At 38.4% G+C, this 27380-nt stretch overlaps 1 protein-coding gene across 2 annotated transcripts; it reads left to right on the forward strand.

The window, feature by feature from the left end:
* The first annotated feature begins 4864 nt into the window (after window positions 1–4864).
* On the forward strand, window positions 4865–26544 carry clcn7 (chloride channel 7). 2 transcript variants are annotated; one of them, XM_057345976.1, is made up of 25 exons: window positions 4865–5083; window positions 5583–5657; window positions 6148–6213; window positions 6396–6461; window positions 6810–6942; window positions 7054–7163; window positions 8070–8150; window positions 8255–8317; window positions 8571–8654; window positions 8726–8819; window positions 13619–13683; window positions 13789–13905; window positions 14110–14164; window positions 14270–14330; window positions 20375–20516; window positions 20626–20719; window positions 22110–22282; window positions 22628–22679; window positions 22820–22947; window positions 23148–23233; window positions 23766–23898; window positions 23984–24043; window positions 24167–24343; window positions 25011–25091; window positions 25246–26544. In XM_057345976.1, exons 1-25 carry the CDS (start codon window positions 4976–4978, stop codon window positions 25330–25332), a joined length of 2391 nt encoding a protein of 796 aa, XP_057201959.1. In that variant the 5' UTR covers window positions 4865–4975; the 3' UTR covers window positions 25333–26544. The 2 variants fall into 2 exon arrangements, with proteins under 2 accessions (XP_057201959.1, XP_057201961.1); XM_057345978.1 differs by lacking the exon at window positions 5583–5657.
* The last annotated feature ends 836 nt before the right edge of the window (window positions 26545–27380 follow it).

A 27380-nucleotide genomic window follows, 5' to 3' on the forward strand; every position in this document is an offset into this window, starting at 1 on the left:
GAATGTTCTTGTGACTGAAACAGGAAGAGGGCTGTTTTTTCTGTCATTGGAAATATTTCTGAATAACCTGTTTTGCGTATGACTAATAAGGTTAATGAATGTAAACACTTCTAATTGGAAAGAAAACATGCATGTTTTATATGAAATATCAGACAGGTGTTTTGTGGTGTCAGGTGTTTTGGTTTTATCAGTTTTCATACTGATTTCTAAGTGATGAAAGCAAGTAATGATTTTATACGCTATAATTCAGTTTGCTGGAACAGATGAAAAATCTGTAATCTAATTTAAATCAAAGTCATATCATATCATAGTGACTAATTGTAAAGAACCTATAGACATCACAATGATAAACTAAATGAATCTGTAATTTTCCCATCTAAATCTTTTAAGATGTTACAGCTTACACCTTATACAATAGCTTTCAAATGACTTTAACACTGTTAAAATACAAAATAGACATGCTCTTTTCAGAATAAGACATCCGTTGATGTTCTGTCTGGATCAATATGAATTACTAAACTAAAAAAAACGAAATAAACAAAACAGTTAGCAGACATGAATTACTTTAGTGTGTACACTTTTCCAAAGAGAATATGAGCCTTTATCATATAGGATGCTCAATGACATCAAACTGCAAAATATTGTGTATAATCACATCTTATAATATTAGAAACTATCAAAGTGATACCTACATTTACATTTACATTTATTCATTTGGCAGTGATACCTAATGAAGGCCCATGGGGTCCCTCAGACCATAAACAGGAAAGGCTATCAATCAGGTATCATACTTGTAACAATTTTTTAAATTTTTCTAACCACTGCACCTGTCTGTTTCTGATCTTAAGATTGAGCCAGTCTGTGAAAGAGTGTGAAGAATGAAAAAAAGCAAGCACACATCAGCACCAAAACTCACTTATACACAGATCTTTCAAACAAGCGCTATGGGCTATATAAACTGGTTGACATTGGGTTAGGGGGTTTGTGAGCTGCTTTGGAAGGTTTGGGCTGAGTCGGTGTGGGTGTGGCAGGGAGTGGAGGAGTCTGTTGCTGATATCATGAGAGTGGGCTCGGCTTCTCAGCTGTGTCTTTTTTTGTGTGACACTCCTTTGACACTGCGGCCAAGCTCGTCCTGCAACATTCCATCTGTTGTCACTAAACTTTTTTCTGTTCCACATTCCGTAAAAAGGTTTTATTCCATAAAAGTTTTCTGTCAGTAATGTTACCGTGAGAGTGATGTCTGCCCTGACAAGAAATCTGTGATATTTTATTCTGGGGTCTTGGATTGGCCATTTTCTCTGGATGTCCACTGGATGAAAGGCAATCTCTGGCTATTTGTCTCTCACTGCAGTGAGCTTCATATGCAACTGAGTTTCACAAAGAATACTGTTAGAATCACAAAACTTGTTCTTGTTACATGGGAATTATGCATTTGTTTGCTTTAAAAACAGATGATGTATGTATAATATTATCAAAATAATATTTAAAATTAATGTGAGAACACATGTTCTAAGTACCTTTCTTACATTGACATGATCACTTTCATTACAAAAAAAATTACAACACGTCCCAGAATACTAGCACACTTCATTCAACTTAAGTGTTTAGATGAACCAGTGGAATTCTGAGAAAACTGGAGATAGTTAATGTCACCTTTACAGAACTTCGGTACCTCAAGAAAATATTTAGAATGACTAAGTTGACAGACTTTGACAGACAAAAAAGTATTGTGTAGCATTACCAAGGCAAGTCATCAAGCCATGGCCCACCAAACTGGATATTCAAGATGTTAGTGGAAACAAACATTTGAAGACAGGAAAAGTTTTTAAAAAATGTATTGGAAACCCAGAAAGCTAAAGCCATATCTTGAACAATACTTATGGGTCATTTCTTTAAGGAAACGATTCAAAAATAAATCCACAATATTTGCAGAATATAAGGATTTACCCATGAGAGGATGTGGTCCTGCAGGGTGTGGCTAAAACTTAGAAAGCATTCTAGTGGAAAGTCTCAAGAAGAGTTTCCGATTACCTAGCTGAGTGACAACCAGGACAAGAAACAGTAAAAACTTGAATCAAGTATTCTATTGTGCGCAAATTCTGTAAATTCTTGGCAACAGTTCACTGTGCACACAGAAACTGGTGGTGAACAAAATGACACAGAGCTGTACTCAACTCAACTCAACTTTATTTATATAGCGTTTTTTACGATTTTCATTGTTACGAAGCAGTTGTACATGAGACATATTGACTATAAGCAAAACAATTAAAGTTGTACCTGTAAAAACAAGAAAAAGGTGAAAACACAGAAGACAGACATACCCACATACAAAACACTCCACACACACAACATTCACACGTACTAACACACATAGACATACACACACACACACACACACACGGACGCGCAGACACACGGACACGCACACACATGTACACAGACTAGTACGCACACACACAGACACGCACGCACAGTGAGAGCACACATTTAAGATAAAGGAGAGAGAAGCACAGATCAAATATAACAGACTATAAATTCCTATATGCAATATTAATTAAGTAAAACTTTAAAATTCTAATGTTCTGAAATTATAGCTGAAATACTTCCATAATAACTCATCATTTTGTCATGCAGATCATGCACCTCTTATTTTCAAAAGAGCAAAAAAAGTCTAACTTGTTATCAGAACAGTGAGATGTGTTGGTACGGTGTTTTTGTTTAGCTTGTAAAAAGACCAGGCTTTACATCCCAACAACATCCCAAAAATTGCAGCAAAACCAGACAGCGAAAGATCATCCACATTTTCATTGAATGCAATTTTAAACTTTTGATAATAACATTTTTGTGTTTCATGGTTAAAAAAAATTACAAATGAAATTTGAACTATCATTAGAAGGATTTTTCTCTACAATTATCAACTTAATTAATTTAACAATTTAATCAACATAATTATCAAAGATACAAATTAGTTTGTACGCTTCTACACAACACATGACTTTTGACTGCAGTGAACTAGATGAGTATATTGTTTACGGACAAACATTGCCCTGATATCCAGTTTTTTCTTCCTTTAACAAAAAACTTACAGCAACAATACAACCACTCCACATGTTCAACAAAGAGAGGATTTCATGTTGTAACCTTTGTCAACCACAATTTAAACAATCAAACCTGCCAATGTGTAACATTACTTAAGTTATTTCATCGCATAATATTAACCTTCACATATTAGCCCACACCACCCACAATTGTGACTTATGGTACTATGTGTCTGTGAAATCCAGGCTAAAGTCTCAAAATCTAATTATTATGAGCTTCAAAGTTTAATTTCTATCATTAATTTCACTGTGATTTTAATCTCAGACATGTCCTTACTTGGTCAATATTAAAGGTATCAAGGTTATATTCTCACAGAATGTTCTTTACATTATAATATATTTTAATGTAGAAGAATCACAAAAATGTCAGAATTATGTTAGTCACATTGCTGATTTATTTCTAATTAAACAGCCTTTGTCTTATGTGAACTTAGCTGAACATAACTGATTTAAACTCTCAGCATAAATATCTGAGATGAACCAGACCCTGGTGCAAAATTCCAGATATGGTGTCAAAGCTCAAGACCCATGGGTAAATAACTTTCTCGGTATGTTGTGGGTGTTGGCTGCGCAAAGAAAGCATCATCATCAAAAACTGAAACATGATCTGAGAGTACAAATGGTCTATTATTGTATGGTTGTACCACTTTAAAACTGTAGGGGGAGATGAACCCATACATTTGGCCCTTAAAGGGATAGTTCACTCAAAAATGAAAATTCCGTCATCATTTACTCACCCTCAGGTTGTTCCAACCCTTTACACATTTCTTTGTTTTGCTGAACACAAAGGAAGATATTTGGAAGAATGTCAGTAACCAAACAGATCTCACCCCCCATTTACTGCCATAGTAGAGAAAATAAATACTATGGGAGTCAATGGGGGATGAGATCTGTTTGGTTAATAACATTCTTCCAAATATCTTCCTTTGTGTTTAGCAGAACAAAGAAATTCATATAGGTTTGGAACAATCTGAGGGTGAGTAAATGTTGACAGAATTTTCACTTTTGGGTGAACTGTCCATTAAAATTGTAATGTGCTTTCATTTTTCACATTAGTTATCCAATATAAATTAAATACCTAATTATAATTTATATCTATAATCTGCAAATTGCAAAAATACATACTTGTTGTTTCGACTAAAAATATAAATAGGCCACTAAATACAAAGACTTATAACATTTTTATTATTGAAGTTTAAAATGTAACAAATAAAGTGTGTGTAAAATCATATAGACCACGGCCATATTAAAAACATTTGTGATTGCCTGCACATTCTTTCACAGATCCGCGTTCGTTCGTGCGTGCGTGCGTGCGTGTGTGTGTGTGGTCCCGGTAAACCTGGTATATCAGACAAAAAAGCTGATAAATCAGGCTAATTTGTTGGTTTGTTTGTTTATGATATTTAAAAATAATTTTCTGCTAAAAACGTCCTCATAAAACATAAGAGTGTGGGTGTGTAAAAGGGTAGTTGACAGAGGCAAATGTGTCCTATTTTGACTGCAAACATTTAGAGAGAAACAGTAAAAATGAAGATAAAGCTCTCTTATGCTATTTCATATGATATATCTAAATATTAATAATATAAAACAATGTAATATTGACAGTTTGTTTTCTAAATTTTGGCTACGGTACACCATAGCACATGTACGATTCATTCGTCAACTACCCAAAATCGTTTTTAACGCAGCAGTGACTACATTTCCCAGAATTCCTCCGAGAGCGCTTCGTTTTTGGACCTTTGCGCTGCCCGTACGCTGGTCACGAGATCGCTTATGATTGTTAGTCATGGGGAAAAGTGTTCGCAGTAGTTCTGCAGTGGTCTTGTATCACATGTAGCCGTGTTTAATATCAAAACCGGACAGTACCTGCCACTGACATGGCCAACATCGCGAAGAAAGTGTCGTGGTCAGGTCGAGGCGATGATCGCGGAGAGAGAACTCCACTCTTGAACGGAGCCGAGGAGGTGAAATACAACAACAGACAGGTACCAGACAGGCAGGCCATCTCTATCTATTAAACCATCACAATACTAAACATCACATTTATAAAAAGACTGACTGCTGCTTAATAAGAATTACTCGCTGTGCTGATCAAATACAGCATGCATGCTAAGCATGCACAAGGTAACGTTAGTGCGTGGACTTGCAGAAACAGAAAGCATGATAGTAACGTTACGCTAGCAAATACATGCACTAACAACTACTTGTCATCACAGTTTTTAAAAGTAAAATAGATCTTGAACATTTTATTGCTTGTAAACTCATTTAAGGATTTACTTCCTTGTCTCAGAGCAAGTTGTGGGGTTGTTTTGCAACATTGGATTCTTTGGATTTCTGACTTCCCATTTCTTTTAAATAGTATAAATAGTTGAAATTTAAAGTATAGATCGTTTTAATGCACATACATACGTTCACTGTGAATGACAATTAATGTCATTAGCTTAAGTTAGACACTTTATTGAGAGTAATGTCTTTGGTTCATAGATCTCAGGTGGCAGTATATTTCATATAGGCAGGCTGAGTACTGTGGATCTTGAGGAGGAGATCACACCTGAAGAGGTAAAATCGACATCACAATGATCACATCTGTCATTTTGATCTATGTAGGGGTCAAAACAAGACGTCATTAGACCTTTGAACGTAAAGGCATCCATTTAGGTCCATAAAAGTGGCAGCTGTTTTGAAACATACTAGTGTACCTGAATTGAATGCCTTGCATACTGGGGTCACACATGCTTTATGTGTTCTGAGTAAATCTCTATATTAAAAATAACCATTCTTAGCAGAAGTCTCTGGGGGGGAAATCCTGACTCACTCCTGCAAAAATAATTTATGGGAAAACGCAGGTCTTTATGATAAATGAGGAAATGTTTCCAGCGTGCTGGCAAGCAGTCAGGGTTGCTTTGGCTGTCAAGAGAGAATGCGAATGACCTGTTGTGCATTTCCGACCGCATGAGCTTTAAATGACTGTATGTGTTCATGAAGAATGTGAAGAAGAAGAAGCGACGACATGTCAGTCATGTAACTCTGTCTTTCCTTACACACACAGGACATTGTGAGAAGTCGACCAAAGGAAATCCCTCACAATGAGAAGCTACTGTCTCTCAAATATGAGGTAATTGAATCAAGCAGGTCTGACCTTTTACAGCAGACTTCCATCTCAATCAAGGCTTTGTTTTTCAAAGCAAAAAAATGATGTGAAGCTTGTTTGATTATCTTAATTGACAGCATGTTTGCTTTAAATAAACTGTAGATAACCGTGATGAGTTATCAAACTCGGTCCTCTCTGTGTTTCAGAGTCTCGATTATGATAACAGCGAGAACCAATTGTTTCTGGAGGAAGAAAGACGGATGAGTCACATGGTCAGCAGAACCTCTTTGCTTTTTAGATTGAGATTAGTGATCTTTGGCTTTGTTTGACAGGCATTAAAAATCCAATAATTCAGGTTACTCAGATCTTTTTAGTTGTTTGAACATTTAGTTACACATTGCGTGTTTTGTTTACAAACTTAATTCAATCTGATTTGACATTCAATCAAATTAGATTTGGGTGCAGTGTGAACAAAAGATTACAAGTACTCTGACTGTAACCGAAACACTTTTTGTTTTTATTTATTTATGCTTTTCATAATTGATGATGAACAGGAATTTTGCTTTAGCCATTACAGAATACACATTTGCCTTTGTTGTACATAAATGTCCTCACTGTAGGGCTTTGGATGTCTGGAGATTAAGCGATGGGTGATCTGTGGTCTTATCGGATTCCTCACCGGTCTCATTGCATGCTTCATAGACATTGTTGTAGAAAATCTCGCTGGCTTTAAGTATTTTCTGGTCAAGCAGAGTATCCTTCCTGTTCAGCGTTAATGCATTCATATACAAACGTCTGATATATGTGCTGTCTTTTGTAGAGCCATTCTTAGTGGTTTCAGACTTTCTTTAACCAGACTTCCAGATATAGTGAAATTCACCGAGGTGGGAGGATTGTCCATCTCTCTGATATTGTGGGCGGTGCTGAACTCTGCATTCGTGATGGTTGGCGCCATCATTGTGGCTTTTATTGAGGTGAGCGTTTTTACACTAACAGAGTATTGTTTGCATTACTTCTTCTTCATCTATGTCTCTCAGTGTCACTTCTGACAAATCTCTCGACTTTTTCAATTAAACATGTTACAGCAGAACAGAATCCAGCTATGTTTGAAATAGCATAGTTGCATGCTATTTTTAATGTTTCTGCAGTATGTATACTCTCCAAAAAATCCTTACTCCTTACTTATACAACAGAGCTCATTGGAGGGAATAATGTAATCTAGCCCAAATGCAAAATAAGTGTTTTGTTTTAAAAATTTTCATAAACGACTTTATATCTCAAATTTACAACTGAATAGGTAAGGATTACAATTTTAGTTTCTGGCGTGTGTTTAATACATACCTGACCCGGACCAAGCTTGCATATTTATATTGACATGAAAATATGCCGGATACAGTTTGTACTGTGCATCACTCTCGGTGCATCCTAATTCGCATACTATCCATCCGAAATAGTATTCGAAATAGAATTTGTACATCCCTAATCATAGTATGCTAAATATAAGTATACTCGAAGTACCCGGATGGTCTACTGTTTCCAGTGAAAATTCAAACTTCAGATCCATGGACACTCAAACGGCTGATATTACCCACAACTCACACCTCGAGTTTAGTGATGCTTCAGTGCATTAATACAATTAAATATGAGATGCTTCGCTGAATTAATAAATGTAAGTAAAGAAAAGCTGTATTTTGATGTTCGTGACCGTTAACTGTCACAATGTTGTCTAGGCAACAATGACCTCTTCCGTTTAGTATGTCCCAGTGCGTGCATACTGTTTTGCTACTTGCTAAAATGTACAGTACATACTTTTAGTGCATAGAATAAGTAGGCGAATTGGTACGCAGCATCTGTCTAATACACAGTCTGTTCTTTCACAGCCAATTGCGGCAGGTAGTGGAATCCCACAGATAAAATGCTACCTGAATGGAGTAAAAGTTCCCCGTGTGGTTCGGCTCAAGGTAATGCCTTTTGTAGATAAAGCTCCATGCTGACACTTGAAGGGGTACGAAAATAATACATCTCCATTTGAGATCTCTAATGGTTTCCTACTTCCTGTCCACAGACTCTGGTGGTTAAAGTCTTGGGGGTGATCTTCTCTGTTGCCGGAGGCCTCGCTGTAGGAAAGGTACGATGGAAAATTAGTCATATGTGTTTGTTGAATTCCCTAGAAACACCTCAGATTTCCACAGCACTGGAATGCCGGTCATTCTCAAAGTTTTGTGCGTGCTCCACTTCTTGAGTGAAAGTGAATTGAGTGAATTTTTGCCCAAAAATAAAAGTGAAAAAAGTCAACAGTTACATCAGGTTCTAGGCATAGGTTTTGTAAGGGACGTTGTTGTTGAATATTGAAATGTGAAGCAGCTGTTTTTGTCTCAAAGGAAGGACCCATGATTCACTCAGGGGCCGTGGTGGCCGCCGGTGTGTCCCAGGGCAGGAGCACTTCACTGAAGAAAGACTTTAAGGTTGGTTTTTAGCATCTGAATGCTTGATTCTCAGTGAAATCGGAATCTGACAGCAGATTTTGTTCACGCAGATGTTCGAGTATTTCCGTAGGGACACAGAGAAGAGAGACTTTGTCTCCGCAGGAGCAGCCGCTGGAGTCTCTGCCGCTTTTGGAGCCCCTGTTGGTGAGTCACACAGATGATCAGAACAACACGCTTCTGAGTTTTAAAACTTTTCATTTTTGCTCTGTTATTGACCTCAAAAGTTGTGAAACATTACTGGATTTTCCACATTACTAGATTGTCAGTAGGGCTGAACAATTAAGTGCATTTGCGATTAAATCGCGACTTTCTAAACGCAAAGACTGCGATTAATTATGGGGATGTACAGTTTGCTGCGACCCTGCTCGGAGCTGACCAGTACCATCTCAAAAGCATTAAAAATGCATGGAAAAAGCATGCCACACGGCTTTCTCCAAAAGTGCTCGGGACGGAAGTTTGCTCTCTCGTGGTGACTGCCTGCGAGTGAAGATAGCGTGTTGCACCTCATTCGCGTCGCGACTGCGTCGGTCTCTATTTAAGCCTGCTTGCCACGTGTCTGTATTTGAACCATGAGCCGCAGCTGTAGAGCGCGTTGCACCACACGCGCGCCGCGACTGCGCCTGTCTCTAAAGTCTGTCTCACACAGTGGTGCGGGCCACATATTTCATAAAAGCGGTACCCGTGGGTTGGAAAAACCCTGACCCGTGCATCACTAGTCCGCAGTCGTCAGCAACAGCGCATGCGTGAAAAAGTGCACTAGTCCACTAGGGCTCAATACACACACAGAAAGTGTGCAGTGTGCCGCTCAAACCAAGAACAGTAAGCTAAGAAGCATATCCTTCTCCATACTGTTTGGTTGTTGTTCTTTGTTGTCTTGCTGTTTGCTCGGATTGTTTGCAAATGACTTCCTCTATCATTAATTTGCAGTGGGTCTGTGAATGACACGACTCAGCGCTGCCCTCTGACGGTCTGGTAGAGCACACATACTCATTTGTACTGTGCATGTGTCGAACTCGGACATCCATGCTTTAATCTGTGAAGAGTATGCTTAAGAAGCTGTGCAGACGCGTTTGTGCTCGAGACGGACACAAACGCAGAAAGACAATTATACCCGCTCCTTTAGTGCGCTTCCCACGCGTCTGCATTTAAAATAATTCATTTGTACATTGAACTGTTGTACAATGGCCTCAGGCTCGACAGAACGTGGCAATGTGGAAACTTTAGTGTAAAAGAGCAAGAGCACTTCAGTTGTGTGGGACTATTTTTGGCTGTTTTGTGTGGATGATGCTGCGCAGTGTCAGGTATTGTGTGTGCTAACATTAATGCTACCTCAAGGGGAAAGACTACTAACGTCATGCAGCGCTTACACAATAATAAAAGACAATAAGATAATACATACAGTATCTCACAGAAGTGAGTACACCCCTCACATCTTAGTAAATATTTTATTATATCTTTTCATGTGACAACACTGAAGAAATGACACTTTGCTACAATGTAAAGTATTGAGTGTACAGCTTGTATATCATTGTAAATTTGTTGTCCCCTCAAAATAACTCGACACACCGCCATTAATGTCTAAACCACTGGCAACAAAAGTGAGTACACCCCTAAGTGAAAATGTCCAAATTGGGCCCAACCATTATTTTCCAGCACTGCCTTAACGCTCTTGGGCATGGAGAGCTTCACAGGTTGCCCCTGGAGTCCTCTTCCACTCCTCCATGATGACATCACGGAGCTGGTGGATGTTAGAGACCATGCACTCCTCCACCTTCCGTTTGAGGATGCCCCACAGATGCTCAATAGGGTTTAGGTCTTCACCTTTACCCTCAGCTTCTTTAGCAAGGCAGTGGTCGTCTTGGAGGTGTGTTTGGGGTCGTTATCATGTTGGAATACTGCCCAGTCTCCGAAGGGAGGGGATCATACTCTGCTTCAGTATGTCACAGTACATGTTGGCATTCATGGTTCCCTCAATGAACTGTAGCTCCCCAGTGCCGTCAGCACTCATGCAGCCCCAGACCATGACACTCCCACCACCATGCTTGACTGTAGGCAAGACGCACTTGTCTTTGTACTCCTCACCTGGTTGCCGCCACACACGCTTGACACCATCTGAACCAAATAAGTTTATCTTGGTCTCGTCAGGACACAGGACATGGTTCCAGTAATCCGTGTCCTTAGTCTGCTTGTCTTCAGCAAACTGTTTGCGGGCTTCCTTGTGCATCATCTTTAGAAGAGGCTTCCTTCTAGGACGACAGCCATGCAGACCAATTTGATGCAGTGTGCGGCGTATGGTCTGAGCACTGACAGGCTGACCCCCCACCCCTTCAACCTCTGCAGTAATGCTGGAAACACTCATACGTCTATTTCCCAAAGACAACCTCTGGATATGACGCTGAGCATGTGCACTCAACTTCTTTGGTCAACCATGGCGAGGCCTGTTCAGAGTGGAACCTGTCCTGTTAAACCGCTGTATGGTCTTGGCCACCGTGCTGCAGCTCAGTTTCAGGGTCTTGGCAATCTTCTTATAGCCTAGGCCATCTTTATGTAGCGCAACAATTCTTTTTTTCAGATCCTCAGAGAGTTCTTTGCCATGAGGTGCCATGTTGAACTTCCAGTGACCAGTATGAGAGAGTGAGAGCGATAACACCAAATTTAACACACCTGCTCCCCATTCACACCTGAAACCTTGTAACACTAACGAATCACATGACATCGGGGAGGGAAAATAGCTACTTGGGCCCAATTTGGACATTTTCACTTAGGGGTGTACTCACTTTTGTTGCCAGCGGTTTAGACATTAATGGCTGTGTGCCGAGTTATTTTGAGGGGACAGCAAATTTACACTGTTATACAAGTTGTACACTCACTACTTTACATTGTAGCAAAGTTTCATTTCTTCAGTGTTGTTACATAGATATAATAAAATTAGGGCTGTCAATTTTAACGCGTTAACGCATACGATTAATTTTTTCAAATGAATACGTGAAAAATATTTAACGCAAATAACGCAGCATCCGTTTGTTTTGACATTCTTTGTCTAGCGTTACATTATGTAATCACGCTCTTATTCGTGTACAGGCTTTTAAACCACTTAAGCGCGATTTTAAACGGTTGCTTTGACGCGTTCAATGAAGATAGACAGCTTCTAAACTGTGGGACGCGGCAAAACGCGATGCGAGGTCCAGTCTGGTGTAAACAGTCATGGGCTGAAGGCTGCGTCGGTGAATCTCTGTCAGACAGCGCATCCGTGTTTAGTTCTCTTTCGTGCTTGAATGGATAAAACCACACAAGATTATGTCAGAAAGCCCGTTTTGTCTAGCATATTCTTAAGCAAGACTTCAAAGTGTAAAATAAAATCTTAAATGAATGCAAAGAGTTGTGAAAATAGGAGTGCGGTGACGGTCAGATCTGAGACAGCTCTTAAAGGGGCCACGTTCTTAAACGTGCTGCAGTGACTCCTGTCACTAATGTTAATCAAAGAACAAAATAAAAGAAGAAATCAATGTGATTTTGTAGCTTTAATGAGAATTCTTCTGCATTTAATTTATAATTTAGCATTGAAGACTGTAAAGTGTTTGAGAACTTCCTTCAATTTCTGTATATTTCACGATGGCTCTCAATTATATTGTTGAATGGCTATAATTAATGTTAAAATAATCAATTTAATAGAGACATCAGTTACAGTACTAATATCAAAATGTTTTCTTTCATTCATAAAATGACGCTGTTAAAGAAATATGTTGTTTCTACATCAATTTGAAGATTAAATGTGAAATTATTCAAATGTAAAAGTATATTTTAAAATATTATTGTTATGTGTGATTAATCGTGATTAATCACAGAAAATGTGTGATTAATCCGATTAATTTTTTTAATCGATTGACAGCACTAAATAAAATATTTACAAAAATGTGAGGGGTGTACTCACTTCTGTGAGATTCTGTATATTAATAGTTTATATTTTTTACTTATTTATTTAAAGATTGTCTAGTAAGTTAACAGACAGTGTTTAAGTGCAATCAACATGTTTATCATGTTTATTACAGTGACTCTGCATTATCAAATTACTGAGTGTGGTAAAGCCACAGTTTTGTTTTTTATTTATGTAATCTGCACTTTAGTTTCTGAGATTAATGACTTTCATGTTAAACCATGCGTATTTGTCAGTGCTTTATGCTCATTCAATGTACTAGTACGATTGAGGTAATTCTATAAAAATATGTGAATTCATGCATCAATGAATATCATCTTAAACCTGGCTTATAGTTTATGGTTAATCTGTCTAATATTGCATTGGTTACCATGATTTATTGATTTTCTTTAATAAATAATATAGAAGATAAGGTTCTTAAAAAATAATCGCATATTAAATCGCAATCGAAATATTGGTAAAGATTATTTTTCAAAATCGTTCAGCCCTATTTGTCAGGCCTGGAAAAATTGTGGAAATTACATTAGTCTTGAATATAATATTCCAAGATAAAATATACAATGAATATAGCATAAATCTTTCAGGTTAGGGTTTGCGCTAATATACTTAAGGCTGTCTTAAGAGTATCCACATTTGCGAGACTGCACACAAAGTATAATTTGTATTTATATGACCTGACATTCAAATATGTGCCCCAGCAGTCTTTAGAAAATAATTAAATATACTTATGACTGGTAAATAACTGGAAAACGTAATGCACTGGACAGAGTGGACCATTGATTCATTCGTCAACCCTGTAGCAAACATATTTAGGTCAACATGTTTACTGAATGTCACTGAGATCAGCGTGAAAGGTTAAGATCCGTCTTTTGTACTTCTGGAAAAAAGCTCAAAGGCATCTGGACTGATTTTTGAATGTTCAAATAGATTACGGCAGTCTTTGTATTTATCATTGTAAATGAACTGATTTAGAAAGTCAAATCAGATTTATTGTCATTGTTTGGCACAGGTGGTGTTCTGTTCAGTTTAGAGGAAGGGGCGTCTTTCTGGAACCAGATGTTAACCTGGAGAATTGTGGGTGATATGTTACTATAGATCCTTTATTAAATTGCCATTTCTTTTTCACTCGATGCCAGAGATTGTACAACTTAACCCTTATCTTGTTTTTTCTTTATTTAGTTTTTTGCTTCAATGATCTCCACCTTCACGCTGAATTTCTTCCTCAGTATTTATCATAAGAAGCCAGGAGAGCTTTCCAGCCCCGGTCTCATTAACTTTGGCCGCTTTGACAGCGATGTGAGTTCTGTCTCTCTTAGTTTCTCAGACGTTTGTAACTTTCCTGTTTTTTTGAGCTGCCAATGGTTTTTTACACAGCATTCAGATGTGAAAGGAAAATTTGTTTAAATGAAACTGGCACATGATATGTCTGCTGGCCATGCTTTAGCCATGACCACCCCATGTGCTTGAAGTTACTGATGTTGTGTTTGGTTTCATTTTTAGATTGTGGAGTATAATTTATATGAGATTCCTCTCTTCATTATTATGGGAGCTTTAGGTGAGGGGAAAACGTTACTTTATCCTTAAATACATTAGAAATGATTAGCAGTAATAAGTTACTTTACAAAAAAAAGCATAGTGTCTTTTTTGTTTCCGTTTCCAGGAGGGTTGCTTGGAGCATTGTTCAATGTCCTCAATTACTGGCTAACAATTTTCAGAATAAGGTAGGATCTCAGGTATTGTTGTATATGTAAGTCAAGAAGCTCATATATATGGCAATAATTTAGGGGCAGATTGTTTTAACATTAAAATAATTATGTGAAAAAAATGTTTGTCGGTGTCACAAAGCTTTGCTAATACAAATAAAGATAGAATAGCCTGGTATGCCTTTATCATACCTTTCCATATCATTATGAACATAATAGACAGAAAGCGGTACAGTATGGTGGATTGTTTTGGCTGTAGACATCTAATATTTGCATCTACTCTTTATGTTAGCTGATTTTTCTTTTATAAAATTTGACAAAAGGTTAAATGATCAATGGTTAGTTTATGGGTTGGTAATTCTGAATGCAGTTGGCATGTGTGTGTGACTACTATTACATGCGTAATCACTTCAATTCAATAATTCACTAGGTTACACCTTCATGTCTTTCAAGTGTTTTTGAAAAGTGAGAAACTGATACTGAAAACAAATGTTTGACATAATTTAATAAGTAATATTTGAGAAAAAAGTGAGTACACCCCTAAGTGAAAATGTCCAAATTGGGCCCAAGTAGCCATTTTCCCTCGCCAGTGTCATGTGATTCGTTAGTGTTACAAGGTCTCAGGTGTGAATGGGGAGCAGGTGTGTTAAATTTGGTGTTATCGCTCTCACTCTCTCATACTGGTCACTGGAAGTTCAACATGGCACCTCATGGCAAAGAACTCTCTGAGAATCTGAAAAAAAGAATTGTTGCTCTACATAAAGATGGCCTAGGCTATAAGAAGATTGCCAAGACCCTGAAACTGAGCTGCAGCACGGTGGCCAAGAACATACAGCGGTTTAACAGGACAGGTTCCACTCTGAACAGGCCTCGCCATGGTTGACCAAAGAAGTTGAGTGCACATGCTCAGCGTCATATCCAGAGGTTGTCTTTGGGAAATAGACGTATGAGTGTTTCCAGCATTACTGCAGAGGTTGAAGGGGTGGGGGGTCAGCCTGTCAGTGCTCAGACCATACGCCGCACACTGCATCAAATTGGTCGTCCTAGAAGGAAGCCTCGTCTAAAGATGATGCACAAGGAAGCCCGCAAACAGTTTGCTGAAGACAAGCAGACTAAGGACACGGATTACTGGAACCATGTCCTGTGTCCTGATGAGACCAAGATAAACTTATTTGGTTCAGATGGTGTCAAGCGTGTGTGGCGGCAACCAGGTGAGGAGTACAAAGACAAGTGCGTCTTGCCTACAGTCAAGCATGGTGGTGGGAGTGTCATGGTCTGGGGCTGCATGAGTGCTGACGGCACTGGGGAGCTACAGTTCATTGAGGGAACCATGAATGCCAACATGTACTGTGACATACTGAAGCAGAGCATGATCCCCTCCCTTCGGCGACTGGGCCGCAGGGCAGTATTCCAACATGATAACGACCCCCAAAAAAGCTGAGGGTAAAGGTGATGGACTGGCCAAGCATGTCTCCAGACCTAAACCCTATTGAGCATCTGTGGGGCATCCTCAAACAGAAGGTGGAGGAGTGCAAGGTCTCTAACACAGGGCTCCAGACTGCGACTAAATGGTCGCTCATTATCACTCGCGTCACTGGCCTCGCGCCGTTCCCAATATAATCAAATATTTACTAAAATGTGAGGGGTGTACTCACTTCTGTGAGATACTGTATATGGTTTAACCAATAATAGCTTATTTATGAAATTCTGTGATTTATTTTTTATTGCAATGCAAACACAGAATGTGAGTCTATTTACATGTGCTAAACATATAATGTTACTATTTACATGTGCTAAACAACAATAAGACCAGGACAAACAGACATAATGACAGCCAACATAGGTTAAATCCTTCTGTTTTTGTGTGTGTCTGCTCTCAGGCAAAGAAGTATAACTTGATTTGTGAGTATTAAAGGCTGATTAGGCAATCCTGTCCAGAAACGTTTTTTCATCCTGGTTAAAAGTCTCTTAACATCCTGATAGCAATGAATAAGTAAAGTGAAACATTGGTATTTTTATAATTATATATCTTCTGTGAAAGGCGTAGGGTCAAAAAACGTTGGACCAATTACTGCCCTCGGTCCGAGGTCAATGATACGTCATGTGTACATTTTCAGTCAGCGTATTTTGCATCCCACTGCGTACCCTGTTCACACAGACATCATACGTCATCAGCGCACTCATGTGTGATGTGCAGGCAGCGGGATAATGGCGGACAGAGAGCAGGTACCTGGATATGTTCATTATTGTAGTAATGTAATTCACTTTGTACTGTAATGTTTTCTCACTGGTGAATGTGACATGACTTCACTGGAACCGATCCAACAGCTTCTGGTCTGTGCGCGCGCTCATGTGTTTTGGAGGAGGCGTGTCTTTGGATGGTGATTTGCGAGAGGGAGGGATCGTATGATTGCACTGCTAGCAGACAAACGTTAGCATTTCCCAAATGATCTACTCTGCCTTTAAAGTGTAAAGAGAGATGTCCAGGTGGGGTGAGTCTCTAGTGTGTTGATATGAGAGGAGGTGGACATGTTTTCCATAGAGATGAATTCTATTAGTAAATCTTTCCAAGATGCAATGTGTATGGTGTTCCTTGATTTCCAGTTCATGAGGATTGGTTTCTTGCTGACAGTTAGTGCTGACTGTATGGTTAGAATTGATTGAAGATAAGTCGCCAAGTATGCAGAGGGAGGGGGGACATTGGGATGTGACATCCCAGAATGTTTTAGTGGTGCAGTCCCAAAGTGCGTGAACATATGTGTCTTGGCTATTTTGTGTGCTATAAGTGCAAATTTCTGAGGTGAATCTCATTTTAAACAATTTCTGTCCAGTTAAGTGAAATCTGTGAAGTACTTTATACTGTATGAGTTGCAAGTTCGCATTTTTTGTCATGGAGTAAATATTTTTACATTTTCCATCCAGAAAACTGCATCAGGAGTTATAGATCATTCAGATTCCCATCTAGCATATGGTATGCCTAATCTGTTCATTGATTTTGTTATTATTTTGGAGAGTAGTTTTTTTGAAGATGATATAGTAATTAATTCTGTGATGGACGATGAAGGTTCTAGATTAATTGTTCGAGTGTTCATTTTTGACTGTATGGATGATTTGATTTGTAGATATTCCAAAAAGCAATTACTCCAGATGCCGTGTTTCTGGACTAAGAAAGAAAATGAGGCCAAATTATTATTATGAAAGATATGTTGAGGTTGTGTGATGCCCTTTTTTGCCCATGTGCAGAGGTTAAGTGGCTTCTTGTTTTGTGTAAAATCTGGATTATTCCGAATGGGAGTGTATTTAGATGGTGAACAGGGCTGGATTGGTAATCGGGCATACCGGGCATTTTCCCTGTGGGCCGATGTACTTTTTGGGCTGAAACGGATGCATGGGCCGGAGAGATGGACGGATTAGAAGCGTGAATTGGGCGTGTGCGAATGCAATTGCGAATCGGACATGTATGCAGGAAAGGCAATGACAGCAGCACAACCTACACTCGCCTCCCCCACCCTGTCGACACAATGGTGGAGGGCCGAAGCTGGTCAAAAATGCCAGGGCCAATTTAACATCCCAGTCCAGCCCTGATGGTGAAAGTGGAGTGTTTGTGCTTTGATGAAATTTCCACCAGGATGTCAGTGCTGCTGCTATTGTTTGTGTTTTGAGACATGGGTGTTTTTTAATTGTCTGACTGCAAAATGGTAAATTTATATTTTGAAAATCCTTACAGATTGTTTGTTCAATATCAAGCCAAATGTCTTCTGATGGGTTAGGATGAATCCATTTGTCTATGTTTAGGAGCTAATTGGCCAGAAAATAGTTGTAGACATGTGGTGCTCCTAGACCTCCTTGATGTTTTGGTTTCTGTAATGTAGTCAATTTAATTCTTGGAGTCTTATTTTTCCAGTAAAATTTGGTGATGATTGACTCTAGAGGTTTAAACCAAGTAGATGTGGGTTGCATTGGAATCATTGAAAATAAATAGTTTAATTTTGGAAGGGTGGACAATTTAATTGCTGATATTCTGCCCATAATAGATAATGGTAAATTCATCCAGTGTTGCAAATCGCCATTTATTTTTTGAGTACTGGGGTAAAGTTTAGACCAAACAGCTCTAACAGCCTGGGGGAAACTTTTATGCCTAAACATGTGATGTGATCAGTGCATGGGGGAAAAGGGATGTCACATCCAAGCTGTTTGGGTGTAGTGAAAGGATAGAAGATTTGCTACAGTTGACTGAGTATTCTGAAATATTTGAGAATAAATCAATAAGTTTAATTGTTTCTTGTAGTGATGATTGGGGTTCTTGCAAACACAGTAGTATATCATCAGCAGCGCAAAGATTAATTTTGTGATGTGTATTTGATGAATACATTTAATCAAGCTGTTTTGACGAATGGCTGCTGCTAATGGCTCAATGAAAATGGTGAAAAGTGAGGGGGAGAGGGGGCATCCTTGTCTAGTCCCCCGGTGCAAAGTGAAACTGCGTGATGTTAGTCCATTGGTCATGACAGTGGCTGAAGGTGATGTATACAGAATTTTGATTCTAGAAAAATTCTAGGAAGATTTGGTTTATTTCTTCTTGTGAGTTGGTGGCTTTCCCTGTTGAGACTTTTATAACTGAAATGGTTGATTTTTCCTTATTTCGTTTGATTTGAGTTGCCAGATATTTTCCAGATTTATTACTATGTTGAAAATCTTCCTGTCTCAGTCTGTGGATTTGAAATTGAGTGTGTTTATTCATCATTTCATTTAATTCTAATATATATTTTCTTAAATAATCCTGTGTATCTTCTGATGCTGTATTTATATTGATATCTTCAAGTTGTTTAATGTTTTGTTCCAGTTCAGCTTCATGTTCTTTTTCGTTCTTTTTTTTGTTGACAGAATATGATATTATTTTCCCTCGTTATACTGCTTTCCCTGCTTCCCACAAAAGAGACGGAGATTATTCAGGGGTGTCATTCATTTCTAGAAAGTATTCCCACTCTCTTTTAAAATAATTATTCAATTCTGGCTCATTCAGAAGAGATATAACTGTGGTAAAGTCACCTGCAATTATGACTGGGCAACTGGAAAGATTTGCAATATGGGGAAAAAAAGTTTGAAAAAAGAAGGATCATCTGGGTTTGGACCATATAGATTACCAATTGTGACTGGGCTATTGTCTATTGAGATGTTTATGATAATGAAGCGTCCTTCAGGGTCTGTAACGGTGGTGTTATGAACGAATTACATTTTTTTACTAATTGCAATGCATACTCCTCTTTGTTTTGTATTGTAATGGGCAAAGAATAAATGATTGTATTTTGATGTATTGTATTGTAATCTGATTTTGATTGATGTGTTTCTTGCAAAAGGCATATGTCAACTTGTAATTTATTTAGGTGATTTAGAACTTTGATCTTCTTTGCCTGAGAGCCAAGTCCACGAACATTCCCAGTTAGAAAATCAATGACAGATGACATGTTATGGGATAACAAAATAACAAAAAATGTATATGTATGGGCGTATGTATGCTATGTATATTTTAGTGTACAGTATGTGTGCATGTTGTGGTAATATTGTTAGCAGACGAGCAAAATGATGAGTACTAACAATACACAAATAATGTAGAATGTCGGAGAGGAAATGTAGTGGGAGAGGCAGTGGCATGTCAACCGCTTAGAGCTGTTTTCTTGGCCCTAAAGGGCTTTCTCCCGCAGATCGAGTCGCAGTTTGCCTTTACTTTTGTTGTCGTTTGGCGTGTCCCTGTTCATGGTGCAGAAGTGTTTGTTATAGCGTCCATATAATCCTCGAGGTGATCCAGGTTGTATGATGTTGGAGTCCGGTATTATAACGGGAAAAAAAAACGCAAACAAAAAAGAGAGAATTATGAAATAAATATTTGGAATCTCAACTTGATGTTATCCACGTATTGCGTTTTACAGTATTTACAGTGTAGCCGTCTAGCAGCCGGGAGACGCCATCTTGAATCACGTTCCAGGTCTCGTTGGAGTCTCGTGCTACTAAGCCATCACGCACCTGGCAATTCTGTGATTTTAAGAGAATGTCTTATGTCTCAGGTACGTCCACCGGCCATGCCTGCAAGTGATGGAATCCATGCTGGTTGCTGCGGTGACCGCCACAGTTTCCTTTGCCATGATCTATTTTTCCAACGACTGTCAACCGTTGGGACCGGACCACAATGAGGAATATCCTCTACAGGTTTGTTTTATTTTTCCTCTTGGTAAAAAGCTTAATTCCTTTGATCCTAGATCAGACCGTATTCTGATGAATTAAATCAAACTCCGATCTGAACATTGTTTCTTTATAGCTCTTCTGTTCTGATGGGGAATATAATTCCATGGCAACGGCCTTCTTCAACACACCTGAGCGGAGTGTGAGGAGTCTGTTCCATAACCCTCCAGGTGTGTCCATGGGTAGACGTAAATGGGTGTGAATGGGTTTGGGTGTGTTCGAGGGGTGTCTTAATAGATGTACAGATTCTTTTCCATTGAACCTAATGTTGGCTGCAGCGCTTTGCTCTTTCTTAAATGATGTGCTGTGTCTGCATATTGTAGTGTGTTTTTGCATTTTGGCTGGCTTGCCGAGAGTTTAAGCTGATTTAGAGGAACATGCTGGATGCAGGCCAGCCAACAGGCAGCTAAAGCACAAACATTCGGGAGAAAAGCAGCCTTTGATCGCTTTCACAAAGCTATGAGAGTGCGACTGGTACACAGCCACTATAAAGTTTTTGTCTTCGTACTATGATTACATTATTATTTTTTTATCATGATTATTATTATCAGTTTTAATGCAAATCATTTTGATGTAAAGTCTGAGACTAAATTATTTTATTTAGCATCAAATGATTTTATTTTTCATTTTTCTGCTTTAATACAAATGATGCTATTGCAAATGATTAGTAAACGGTTAAATAAGTGTACGGAAATATCAGACTTTGTTAGTCTTCGGTTTTTCACCTGTTGTTTTTATGCCTGCCCTCGACTCCAAGTTTGTGCAAGACCTGAATCTGAGTCAACAGGGTCAGTGTCCCATGACCAAGAAAGAGTGCAAAACATTACATATTTTCAATTCATTTGTTCTACATCAGATTTTTTTGAAGTAGTGAATCATTTGATATATTTTCAGGTTTAAATGCCTTTTTAAAGTGGACTCAGACTTTTAATCATCCTCTCTTACAAAATGGCAAAATGTATTTTTAATACCGTGTAATGACATTGTTTAATTACTCTACACTGCCTCCTGGGGCATGTGCACTTGGTATTACACTGATTTTTATTTCTGCTGAAGCTTGTGCAGAATTGTGTATAAATGTCTTTAAAAAAAGATAACATTAGCTAGTAAGGCATTTAGTATGCTCTTTAGATGCTGTATAACGCTGCGGTGTTCAACAGATGGCAGTTATTCCAAATGTTATCTGCCAAGAAAATTTGAACAAATAAACCTAATGCAGATACATTACAACCTAGTGCAAATTAACAGCACATTATACATTTGTTTTTGACGGGTCATGGTGATGTTAAAAGAATTTTAAACTTGCATCAGGAGGTTTTTCATTTTTAATCACGACAGAGTGTTAAAAGGTTTTTTATCTGTTTGTCTGTTAACTGCCTTTTATTTTGTGACAAATGAGGCATAGAAAGCCAGTAGAGGCGTCAGAGCAGAGGTGTGATGTGCTACACCTCAGCCCAAAAACTGTAATAAACGGCATACTGGTTTTTTGTGTGTACAATGTGGTTTTGAATTGAACTTCCTTAGTTCACTGTTATTTTACTGGGAATATATCTCGTTTAGGAACTTACAACCCTCTGACTTTGGGAGTTTTCACCTTGGTTTATTTTTTCCTGGCCGTCTGGACGTACGGCCTGACCGTGTCGGCAGGAGTGTTCATCCCCTCTCTGCTGATTGGAGCAGCCTGGGGCCGACTGTTTGGGATCCTTCTGTCATTCATCGCCTCCAGTCAGTCAGTAAGTATAGCCGCAAACGTCTTTGTCCTTAACACTTTCTAAACGCCGATAAAAAGACTCTATCTTATTCTTATTAGACAAATGTATTTACAGAGACAACATCTGTCATGCTCCAAAAAACAGATGATTACAGAGAACCACTTTTAAACCAAGTTCAAAAAGCTCTACTTTTGTGTTCCACTGAACAATAAGAGCACACAGGTTTTGGTCATAGGTGGGGGAAGCATATAACTTTTGTTGATCTATTCCTTTAAGACCCTCAAAGCTGCAACTTTACAATACCCTTATACCATCTTGTGTCTGACCTCAAAATTGTTTTATTGATGTTTTGTTATGTGTTGACAGATTTGGGCGGATCCTGGAAAGTACGCTCTCATAGGTGCTGCGGCCCAACTAGGTGAGTTTTTGATATTTTGACACCACATTATTTTAGTCACGAGTTCGGTAAGGAAGTTCAACAGGAATGCTGTCTTGTGATGTGCTGCATTTCTGTCTGAAGCAAGCAGGTCTGTTGTGTTGTTGTTGTTTTTCTCTCAGGTGGTATTGTCAGAATGACCCTCAGTCTCACAGTCATCATGGTAGAAGCCACTGGTAATGTGACCTATGGCTTTCCCATCATGCTTGTGCTGATGACTGCCAAGATCGTCGGGGATTATTTTGCAGAGGTGAGAACCAGAGTATTTGGCCATTTTGTTGTTTCTCGTGAGCTGGCACTTTGTCTTGATAATCCTTTTTCGCTGTGATTTGTTTAGAGTTGTCATTAAGGTGTCAGTCATGAGTGCATATCTATAGTGCTATGTGTTTTTGTTATTGGAGCGTGAAGCGTGTGTTGCTCATTGGTCTGACTGGTTTTTGTGGTTCGTAGGGCCTATATGATATCCACATTAAGCTGCAAAGTGTTCCTTTCCTTCACTGGGAGGCTCCGCATACTTCTCATTGGCTGACTGCCAGGTAGCCACACCCCTTTCACCTTGCAGTTAATTATTTTAAAAGTCTAAGGCTATAGGCAATACTTAAGTATACTATGCGTGGCATGTGTGGTAACCTTTAAATTCAATTATTTGCTATTCACAGTTTAACAGTCATTTGCTAAATTAAACTGCCTTACTGCATTTTCTGTTTCAATATACAGTACAGATGTTTTATAATAAACAGAATACAGTGTTAAACACATTTTAAAAGAAATGCATGTTATCAGTACAACAGCATTTGAATTCTTCTAAATTAATTGAATTATTGAATAATTTAATTATTAATGAATATTTTCTTTTAAAAAAATGTGTATAAATTGTTGGAAAAAATGTATATTGAATTAAGATAATTTGTTTAATTAAATAAAATAAAGACTATTGCAGTGTTATGCCCCCACTTTGCAAACATGTGTACAGTATATTACATCAATGGGATGAATGCAGCGGGTCTTTAGATAGTGTGCCATGCAGTAAATGTCATTGTGTCACACATATTGACGTGTTTACCACAGGGAGGTCATGAGCTCTCCAGTAACCTGCTTCAACCAAGTGGACAAGGTCGGCACGATTGTGGATGTTCTTAGCAACACGTCCACCAATCACAACGGCTTCCCAGTGGTTGTCCATTCTACTGGGAGTGATGAGGTGAGACATCATCATCCTCCAGAACAAAGTGACATCAGAACCTGTTCTATAAAGACTAAAACTTGCCTGTGTTTTCTCTCCTCAGCCAGGCAAACTCTGCGGCCTTATTCTCCGCTCGCAGCTCATTGTTCTTCTCAAACATAAGGTTTTGTTTTTACTTCCATTCTTTTTTGATCAAAAGCTTTACTTTGTTGTTTACTGCTGTCAATCGACAGACAATACTGTCTGGTACTAAGACAAGTGCTCTCTTGATCTGATTCTGTCTTAGGTGTTTGTGGAGAGGGCCTCCTCACGACTTACCCAGAGGAAGCTACAGCTGAAGGACTTCAGAGATGCGTATCCGCGATTTCCCCCCATCCAGTCCATTCACGTGTCTCAGGACGAGAGGGAGTGCATGATGGACCTGACTGAGTTCATGAACCCAACCCCTTACACTGTGCCACAGGTCAGAGTCTCCAAATTTAGATTTTTTTATAGAAAGTGACTTGGTTTCAGAATTATTTTTTAAAGTCCCCCTGTGGTCAATAATAAACTAATATTTGACCATCAAAATTGCATATTTAAACGTTTTTCCTGTGAAAATATTTTTCCTGCCTTAAAATATCTTGAATGTAACTCTACACCTAAGCTTTAATAAGTATACGCAGATACATAAATCTGCCAGACGCTGCTGAAACTGATAGTGAAACTGAGAGCTGACGCAGCAGTTCAGTTATCATTTTAGCTCGAATCAATGTGCCATCTTAATTAATGCCTCAAACTGCTGATCCACAGGGGTCAAATGAGTTAATGTGATTGGTTACAGGTTTATGACGTCATTAACCGAAGCAGTTTTCCAGTTTCTTTGGTAAACTGCAGTTTTATGGAGAAAATACTCAGCAATGGTTTAAAATTATAAATTTGCACATGGTTTGTTTTAAAGCATATGAAAAACACCAAGTAAACATCTAATCAACATTAAAAACATGATTTACACCACAGGGGGTCTTTAAATAAAGGCTTAATAGTTTAGTAAGTCTGCTTCTCAGGAGCAATGGAAAGCAGAATAAATCTCTACTTGCTTTCTATCTGATGTTATTGCTGTAATAAACATTTAGTTTTTCTTATTTTAGGAGACGTCCCTCCCTCGTGTGTTCAAATTGTTTCGAGCGCTGGGACTGCGACACCTGGTAGTGATTGATAGTGAGAACATGGTGAGTGTATTTCTGCTTGATCTGGTTTCATCTGTTTTTTTCCACCCACATTTTGTTGCGTTTCAGTTGCTAATTTTATCCATACGTTGTATCAGGAAATTAGGCTTAGCACTTTTACAGCTAACGCTTGCTGTTCACGATTCCTTCTTTGAAGGTCGTTGGTCTGGTCTCCAGAAAGGACCTTGCACGCTACCACCTGGGTAAACATGGGCTTGAGGAGCTTCACCTGGCTCAGACATGATTGGTCTTCATGTGCACCTTGTACCCTTGCCTTCAGACCACCAGCTAGGGACCGAAATAAGGGCCTGGTTAGAGTCTCTTTTGCGTCCGAGATGCCAAACCTGCACAACATTTGTTCCACATTTAGCATTTCAAGGGCTTATTTCTGCATTTGTTTTTTGCCTGTAGGAGTGCATCTCAAGAGCACATTATGTTGTAATGTTAGTTTTGCACTATGTGACTTTATTTATTACATGTTATATATTAGTAGATACGTTTTCGGGAGGTTATTTCGGGCCTCTCCTAAAGCATCAGTTTGTCTCACCTTGCGTGTTTATTAAGAATAGTTTGAGTTTGAGGTTCACGTCAATTTGGGTAGATATTCTTTTGACAATGCATACTGACATCACAAGGTGTGCCAAGCATGGCTATTATACAGTTTTGATATGGCCTCTGCAGTGATACAAAAAAAGATTATGTTCTTTGTGGTCACAGTTTACGCACAATATAAATTATGAGGACTTGCTAAAATTAGATTTCCGGTTAGCTATTCTTATGAAGGTGTGGGCACATGCTGAAGAAAAACATTTTACGACATGAAAATACATTTGCAGCGTTAAGAAATCTATTGGTGAAACTACTAGATATTACAAACGGCTCTGTGTTACAGACACGCAAGTACGGTTTATTAACTTTTGTTTGTTGTTTAGGATTTTTTAATTGTTTAATGATTTAATTTAATTTCAGACATGTTAGTGTAGGTCCGACCCTAAAATGTAATAAATCCTGTTCACATGTCTATTGCCGTCTTTACGTTGGCACGATTTGGTACGAGCTACTGGTTTTATATAGTGTGTTTACTGAGTGACGTTTTTCAGAGAATGTCTCTAAAGAATGAATTTTCTGCCTTAAGCCACATTTGTTTTCTGTGAAAATCCATGCTTTAGATTAAATATATAAATCAGTATTGAACGGAATGATCGGTCTAAAATATTGACAAGCACTGATTTGACATCAAAGTAAATCAACTCGCCATTTATCTGGTTTAGTCTATGTGCCGAGCATTCTGTGTGGTTTGTCATTTGAAGGCAACACCTTTTTGTTTTAATTTGTCAGTCAGTTTTCTGCTGATCTCTACTTTTATATGGTTGATGATTTGAAGTAAAAAAAGTGTTGAATTTTATAACCATTTGACCAACTTTGTGAACTAATAAAGCTATGAATCATTCATTGACGTCGTCTTGTTTCTTTAGCAAACCTCAAAGCTGATAAACAGGTCACGATACATTTGCCCTGGCAATACGTGACTAAGTCGTGTGTTATTTGTCAGCACTGCCCTGTGTACATCATCTCATACAACATATTCTTGTCAGGTGACTGAAAATGCTGAGGTGTGGCTGAATAATTTGTAGTTCTATGAATAATGATAAAAAAGATCTTTTTAAAATCTGAATCCCGTGTTGATCTGCCTTGTTCATTACAGTGAGAGCTGAATGACATAGTGAGGCACGGCTTGAACGATGAGTCTACCTGAAATATTTCTCAGATGAGAAGGCTGAAGTAATTACATCACAATGGATTCAATTTAAAGAAACATTAACATAATGTTTATTATTCATATGTTGTATAATAAACAACATACAGTATGTATAATGCATATGTATGATGTTACACATTATACAACATGTATAATGTTGTATAATATTATATCAACATATGTTGTTTTGTTACCTGTGCCTTGGTCACTTTTTTAACCTGTATGTGCACTGGAAGCTTCTGTGACTAAGACAAATTCCTTGTGTGTCCAAGCACACTTGGCAATAAAGCTCTTTCTGATTTCTGATAATTATAAATTATGTGTTTCAAATGTATAAACCTATGAGTAATTTTAAGCTATAAGCTTGACCGTATGTTTGTAGTATGGATTCCTCACATGCTTGTCTAGCACTCTCTACAGATGTGATTGACTGAAGTATTCCATGAATGATGTATCAGCTATGATTAATTTATCAGCAACTACAACAATCTCATAGTTTTACATGTATTTATTCATTCAGCAGATGCTTTTAC

Source organism: Triplophysa rosa, linkage group LG11 (genome assembly GCF_024868665.1).
Source record: "Triplophysa rosa linkage group LG11, Trosa_1v2, whole genome shotgun sequence".
NCBI lineage: Eukaryota > Metazoa > Chordata > Actinopteri > Cypriniformes > Nemacheilidae > Triplophysa > Triplophysa rosa.